Source organism: Rhincodon typus, chromosome 3 (assembly GCF_021869965.1).
Source record: "Rhincodon typus isolate 14 chromosome 3, sRhiTyp1.1, whole genome shotgun sequence".
Lineage (NCBI taxonomy): Eukaryota > Metazoa > Chordata > Chondrichthyes > Orectolobiformes > Rhincodontidae > Rhincodon > Rhincodon typus.
This window is the reverse complement of record NC_063334.1, coordinates 94,145,084-94,153,229: the sequence shown is the minus strand read 5'-3', so window position 1 is coordinate 94,153,229 and position 8,146 is coordinate 94,145,084. Positions and strand designations below refer to the sequence as shown.

The following is an 8,146-nucleotide window of genomic DNA, read 5'->3' as shown; positions in this document are numbered from 1 at the left end:
GAGCAAAGGCTAAACAGGTTGGGACTCTGCTCACTGAAGTTTAGAAGAATCAGTGATGATCTCATTGAAACATATAGGATTCTTAAGAGGCTTTAACAGGGTAAATGCTAAGACGATGTTTCCCCTCATGGAAGGATCTAGGAAGTCTCAGAATAAAGAGGTGCCAATTTAAGAATGAGATGAGGAGGAATTTCTTCTCTCAGAGAGTTGAGGGTCTTTGGAATTTCTTGCCACAAAAAGCTGTGAGGACAGAGTCCTTGTGTATATTTAAGGTGAAGAAAGATAGATTCTTGATCGGTAGGGAAATCAAGAGTTACAAGAAAATGCAGGAATGTGGGATCAGCATCAATCCTTTGGAATGGTGGAGCAGGCTCTTAACAGCCTACTCATGTCCCTATTTCTTATGGATTTTAACTACTGGCGCCAACAATAGGGTAAATCAAGTATTAAAATCTTGTATTAAATGTGGCTTGTCTAACACACCAAAACTGTATCCAACGTTTTATGACGTATGAAAGTATGTTCTCCACTGGGATACTGGTCTAAAATATGCAAGAATTTTGAATGCTTATAGAAACCCAAAGTGCAACACCATGCTCCACAGAGGTATGTGAGGAAGAGTCAACCAAGGAACATGTCAAAAGACTTTTCTAAAGTTCCATCCATGGCACGTAAGCAGATCAAGGAAGTCCAAGAGGTATCTATAAACATACAGTTATAGGCCCCAATCAAAAAGTACATGTAGTCAATTTGGCACAATATATGGACACTCAGAAACTCAGGAGTTAACAACACGCACTATCTGCTAAATTAACATGGATACAAATAATATGCTATTACCCATCTTACATGAGATGTACTCAAGAATCCACACATGGTAAGCTAAATGCTTATTTAAGGTTCGATGTCCCAGGCTTTGGCATTATCCATATTAAATGTTGGTATGTCTTTGGGATGGACTCCTGAAAATGCTTACATTGTTGAAACAGTTGGTCCAGCTGTCATTAGTCTACCAGCACAGATCTATATATCATTGTGAACTACCAGTGGGTCAAAGAATGGCAGGTAGAGTTTAATTTAGATAAATACGAGATGTTGCAGTTTGATAAGACAAACCAGGGCAGGACTTACACAGTTAATGGTAGGGCCTTGGGGAGTGCTGACATACAGAGAGACCTGGGTGTGCAGGTACGTAGTTCTTTGAAAGTGGCATCACAGGTAGACAGGGTGGTGAAGAAGGCGTTTGGCATGCTTGTCTTCATTGGTCAGAGCATTGAGTACAGCAGTTGGGACGTCAGCTTACAGCTGTACAAGACATTGGTAAGGCCATATTTGGAGTACTGCATACAAATCTGATTGCCCTGCTGTAGGAAGGATGTTGGAAAGAGTGAAAAGGGTGTTACCGAGACTGGAAGGTTTTAGTTATAGGGAGAGGCTGGATAAGCTGGGACGTTTTCCCTGGAGTGTAGGAGGCTGCGAATGACCTTATGGAGATTTATAAAATCATGAGGGGCATAGCTAAGATGTTTTCCCCAGGGTAAGCAAGTCCAAAATTAGAGGGCAGAAGTTTAAGGCGAAAGGGGAAAGATTTAAAAGGGATCTGAGGGGCAACTTTTTTCACGCAGAGAGCAGTGCGTGCATGAATGAGCTGCCAGAGGAGGTGGTGGAGGCTGGTACAATTACAACATTTAAAAAGCATTTTGATGGGTACATGAACAGGAAAGGTTTAGAGGGATATGGGCCAAACGCAGGCAAATAGGACTAGTTCAGTTTAAGAAACCTGGTCAGCACAGACCAGTTGGGGGTGGAGGGGTTGTTTCCATGCTGTATGACTATGACCGTATGACTTGCAACATCGACTGCTGAAGGTTGCAACATTGAGTCTATCCAGGACCTGACTAAGCTCTACCCAGAGGGGTTTGATGCTATTAACAGTTTTAAGACAATGCAGTATTACGTCTGAAATATGGTGCCCCACACAACATTAATCCTCCTTGTATGTTCATCATTCACTTTAGCTGTAACTGGAATTGGATCCCATCATATAAAACAATATTATCACAAAGTGGTACATCATACCGAATTGTGCGATTCCATTATTTGTGTTTTGAAGAAAGATGGCACTATACTTGTATGTTTAAACCGAATGCAACTAAAGATTGCATTAAAGCAATGCCCTCACAAGTTCAGAGCCTGGAAGAGTTTAGTCCAAAGGTCTGAAGCACCAGCCATTTTTCCAAACTCTAAACTGTGAATGGATCTTGGTCCACACATCTTTCCTCACAGTCACAGGAACTTAGAACTTTCAGAATACCTTCCAGGAGGTATTGTTTCTTCAGATTATATTTGAAATATCCTTCAGCCAGGACATCATCCAACATATGGATCACATTATTGAGAATTCATTAGGTTGTTTCCACTTTGCAGATGACATCACAGCCGTCAGTATACAGCACAAATCACTAGGATGAAGCAAGGAACAATGGTTTTATTTTCCACAGTAAAAAAATCAGCATGAGCCAAATCGATTTCTTCAGAAAAATCTACTCAAACAATATTAGACAGGACCCGACCAAAGTAGGAGATGTATAGAACATGCATACACCATGATGAAGATAACTTACAAAAAAGTCTTAAGTTTCTTCAATTTTTTATCTCCATATATTCCAAACTTTGTGGCCAAAGTCTCTCCCTTAAGAGATCTTATCCACAAAGACACACCATACATTTGGCAGGAAGATCACCAACATATTTTTCAATCGCTCAAAAATGCTTTATCATCCAACTGTGCACATCAGTATTATAAACCCTCCAAGCTTACTGCATTGTAAGTAGATCCATCCCACAAAGGCTTCGGAGCATGTTTATTACAGGATGACAACGACAAACCATTTTGCATTTCGCTCTAAAATCCTTACAACAGCTCAGGCAAAATATTCTAACATTGAATGTGAACTTCTTGCTGTAGTTTTGAGAATACAATCGTTCTATACCTATCTATTCAATTGGAGATGTCAAAAGCCACTTACAAGGGCTGACAGGACTACAATGTCTGCTTATGAAGATCCAAGAGTATGATTTAGATGTATAGTACAAACCACATGCTTATGTTTTCTGATCATCTTAGCAATTTCCAAATTGTGTCAGCTAAGAACAAAGATATCATCTTAACGGAATCATATAAGATCCTGAGGAAACTTGACCAGGTGGACATAGAAAAGATGTTTCTCCTGTTGATGGAAACTCTAGAACTAGGGGTTTGAGAGAGAAGTGGATCAAGACTCAATAGGCAAGCAGAGATAGTAGGAACTGCCGATGCTGGAGAATCTGAGGTAACAAGGTGTAGAGCTGGATGAACACAGCAGGCCAAGCAGCATCAGAGGAGCAGCAAAGCTGACATTTCGGGTCTAGACCCTTCTTCAGAAAACTAAAGATTAATTGGAGGTGACAATTTTGATAGGGTGGGAACAGCCTAGGTAAATTGGAATCAAAGAACAAAGAACATCGGGCAAAATGAGAGCAGAGTAAAGGGCTGCCTTTAAAGAAGAAATCATTCAGGTACAGTCAAGGTGTACATTGAGGGGGAAAAGTAAGGCAATCAAAGCCAAATCTTCCCGGACCTCAAAGAGACAGAGAGAGAGAGAGAGAGAGCAAGCAAGCAATATGAACTAGAAAAAAGGTGTTAATAACACAAACTAAGTTAATAATACAAGTTGAGGATGAAGCTGAATATAGAATGTTGAGGGGAAGTGAAAAAAAAAACGAAAGCAAAGACACAATGTAAGACTGGTAGCTAACATAAAAGGAAATCCCACTTTCCTTAATAGGCACATTTAGTAAGAGTAGTAAAAACGGTGGACAGATTGAGACCAAAAAAGGGATGTATGCATTGGAGCAGAGGACATTGCTGAAGTATTTAAACATGTAGTTCACATATCTCGTTACTAAGGAAGATAATACTGCCAAAAAGTTACTAAAAACAGAGCTGGTTGAGATACCGGATGGGCTTTAGAAGTTATAAATTTATTGGTTTATAAAGGTTGGTTGTGCTTAAAGTATGTAAGTCAGGAGGTACAGAGGGGATGCATCTGAGGATACTGTGAAGGAAGAAAATTATGAATGCAATGGCCATAATCTTTCCGTCACTCCTTGACACAGGGGTGGTGCCAGAGGAATGGAGAATTGCTGAGTCTCAGTAGTGCGTGTTGGACCAACCTTTCTTTGGAAGAGAAGTTCTTCATGAATAAGTTTTCTCTGAACTGTTTCTAATGCATTAATATTCTTTCTTAAGAAAGGAGATTCGATGCAGTATTCCAGATAGTATCTCACCAAGGTCCTGTACATCTGTAGCAGCATATCCATATTTTTACACTCTTATTCCTTGGACAATAAATGCAGACATTCTATTTGCCTTTAAAATCATTTGTTGTACTTGCATACAAACCTTGAGAGATTCATGTGCTGGAATACCCAGATCCCTCTTTATCAGAGTTCTGCAAACTTTGTCCATTTGTATAATATTCTGTTTCTCTAGTCTTCCTCCAAAATGCAAATTTTCCCACATAATACTTGACCAACTGCCCAACCACAATCTATTTAAAGAGATAACAAGGTGTAGACCTGAAGAAGGGTCCAGACCCGAAACGTCAGCTTTCCTGCTCGGCCTGCTGTGTTCATCCAGCTCTACACCTTGTCATCTCAGATTCTCCAGCATCAGCAGTTCCCACTATCTCTCACAATCTATTTAAATCTTGTTTTAGATCTTTTGTTATTTTCTTACCTGGAGCCTTGCTACCATGAAATTAATGGTGAACATCAGCATCATGCAGCTCCTGAGGGATGTGTACAAATCATGAATCAAAAACCTTAATATATCTTTGCATAGAAAAGGTTCAGCCAAGTACATCGTGATTTCCAGCATTAGTATATTCTAGCCAATCATCAGAACTGTATCCCATGCCGCATCTGTATCAGACTTTATTGAACTTTCAATTACTTGTTAACAATATAATCTTTGTGTGACAGTGATAATTCTCCAGATTCCCTATATACAAATAACATGAATTACTCTTAAGAACAGAAGCCTGACATTTGACTTTTAAGTTGGCGAGGACGGCAAGACATTTGAGGGGTCTTTCTGCTTCTGTGACAGTGATTAAGTTAACAGTGTTGATGTGTGGTTTTGCAAAATTAAAGCAGAATGAAAATTCAGCTTAAAATCTGGAATAAAATGTATCTTTAAAGTTGTGTGGTGTAATGTAACATTCAGGTCTCTCATGAACACTCTATCCAACTTCTGAAAGCTATCATGTACTAAATAGGATCCTTTTTTCAGGACCTGTAGTAGCCATGTAGGCACTGATGAGAAAACCCTGCATTGCTCTCCAGGTCATTTCAACTAAATCAAAATTGGATTTAAATATCAAAGAGAGTTGCACAGCTGTGATGCGCAGCTTCTTTCCTCTCTCAAAACATGTTCATAATTTATATGGAAACTCAAGGCTTTGCCAGCAGCTGCCAGATGACATTACCTTTCAGTGGATGTGAGAACATAATATGTCCCAAGCGTTTGGTGACCGTCAGCACTGGGAAACAGAAAAATTAGCAAATGCTTCACAAGTTTCATAATGCCTACCACAGCTGAAAACATTCACTGTTTGCAGCATGGCTTCAACTGCTTCCAGGTTCCACCCTCTATAAATCCCCAACTCATCCACAAAGTCCAATGTTGCATCTATTATAAAGTGCTGACCTCAAGTGTTCCTCTCCAGTTGCCACCCCTGCACACCACTGTACATTCAATTCAAATTTCTTATCCACTTTTGCAAATTCCTCCAACTATTAATATCTCTTTTGTTGAAGATGCTCTGGTTTTTTCACTTTGACTTGTTACATAAGTCATCTTTATTTCAATTCCCTCCCTAAAACCCCTGAGGTTTTATGTTGCCCTCTCCTCCTTTACAAGACTGCACAAAATTATTCTTTGACTGGAGATTTGTCATGATCCTGTAACTTTCCACTACTTGGCATTTAGCTCCATACTGTAAAATAGCTTGGATGTCAGAAAATTGAAGGTTCTAGGTATATAATGCAAACTGTCATGCACTAATGAAGATGCTTCATTAGCGATTGCATAAGCATTAACATTGAAAATCATTATAACTTTAAGTTATGATTAAACCGTTGTATTTATTTAATGGTTATAGAGAAATACAATTGTTGAAAAATGCAAATTGCTGCCAACATTTTAGCAATAGTTAAAAATATATCTTATGTAAGTAGAGCATTTGCAATCTTTTTAAAAATTCGGAGGTCTCATTTTAAGACAATTTGCAATTTACCATAATTATCTTGAAATACAGTAAAACTCCTTGTAATGAAAACATTAAAAAATGAATTTATTATAGAAACAAAATATTTTATCTGTTGAACAATAAAAAAATAATTTGCATCCAAGTTTCAGCTGTATTTGCTTGCAGTTATTTACCCTGGATATGGTACAATAGGTAGGCTATTTTCCAAGACAAAAACACTGGAGCCATGACATCAATATTGCCTCGTAATAATTGCAAAAATTATTTGTTATCCTGTATTAAAATATAATTAAAGCATTTTTACACATGATCATCAACATTAGATTGGACCATAATTGTGTTTCAACTTTCAATGACTCACATGAATAGATTGTTTGACTGATTGGTAAGTCTATGGTGCATAATGTCACTTTCCCAAATTCAGCATTTTTAATTACAATATTAACGCTATTTGTGTTTAAATAGCATCAGATACCTGGTTAGAGAACAAGTCCTAATTATTAAGACAAAACCCTCACAAAAAGAAATAATCATTGTACAGTATATAACAAATGAACATTGATCTAAATGTAACTTGTTCTATTTAAGCTAATGTACAGAGTTTTAGTAAAACTAAGTATCAGGAATCATTTCAAATAGCTGTTGCAAAAGGGGAACTTCTGTCCCTATTTATAACTCACATTAAAATGTTTTACAACAAAACAAATTATAGCAGAGGTTTATCAAGTTCTAACTGTTTTAAAACTCTCATGCCTCGATAAAACGAAAGTGTTTGAAAGGCAGGAAAATATTTGAAATCATGTGATTATGTTTACTTTTGGCCTATAAAACTGGCATTACATTTCATGTGTTACAATAAATGGCCACACCGTAAGCAAATGAACGGTCAGTTTTAATTTTGCACGAAACAGTTGACAGTAGCTTCAGAATTTGGCATTCAGGATCTTTGGTTGTCATAGTTGCTGACCATTTGCTTGATGTGAGATAATTTCAACTTAAGTTGCTTGCAATGCTTCTTCTTTGCCCTAAAATCAGCAGACTGAAGAAAAATGAAAAATAAATATCTGAAACATCTTAGAATAAAATTAACTGAGGATGATCAAGATCTTCCAACAATCTTAAAGTATTCTAGTTACCTGTCAGATAATCAAATAATAAATTGAGGATGAACTGAATGCTTGAAAACTTGGTTCAATGTTGGTTAGAAAAATGTTTAGCACAGATTCAGCTCATTCTGATGTGATCTCTTCATTGGTTGCAGTCAACTGGGTCTGTATGCAAATATGCAACGCTAAACTGCCTATACCACCACTAAACTGACAATCTCACTTGGAATAATAGAGTATTCTGGTTAGGGTAATTTGAAGACAACAGGGCATCACATTCTATCTGACCCAAGCTTTGGGTAGTTCTTGTTGACATACAAAAGTAGGGAAATTAAAATATATTAAAAGCATTAACATTCTTCACCTCAAGAAGCAAGAATATTGGAAATCAAATCAATTGAGGCAAATGGAGTTACTGAAGATTATGTTACCAGAATTCACAATAATAGATCTAATTGAAAGCTGCAATGTTTTTTATTAAAACAAAGTATCCAATATTTGTGATAACAACGTGTAGAGCTGGATGAACACAGCAGGCCAAGCATCATCAGAGGAGCAGGAAAGCTGACTTTTCCGATCTGGACCCTTCTTCAGAAGTGGGGGAGGAGAAGGGGATTCTGAAATAAATAGGGAGAGAGGGGGAGGCGGATGGAAGATGGATAAAAGGAGCAGATAGGTGGAGAGGAGACAGACAGGTCAAAGAGGCGGGGATGGAGCCAGTAAACT

General features: G+C 37.9%; 1 protein-coding gene across 1 annotated transcript in view; it reads right to left on the bottom strand.

Annotated features, from left to right (window-relative positions):
- Positions 1-6,159: 6,159 nt before the first annotated feature.
- The window catches only part of marveld2b (MARVEL domain containing 2b), an 86,563-nt gene continuing 84,576 nt past the window's right edge, over positions 6,160-8,146 (bottom strand). The window contains exon 15 of the mRNA XM_048593799.1: positions 6,160-7,353. Within this exon, the coding sequence (XP_048449756.1) occupies positions 7,252-7,353 (102 nt within the window). The 3' untranslated portion in view covers positions 6,160-7,251. The remainder of the gene's footprint in view (positions 7,354-8,146) is intronic.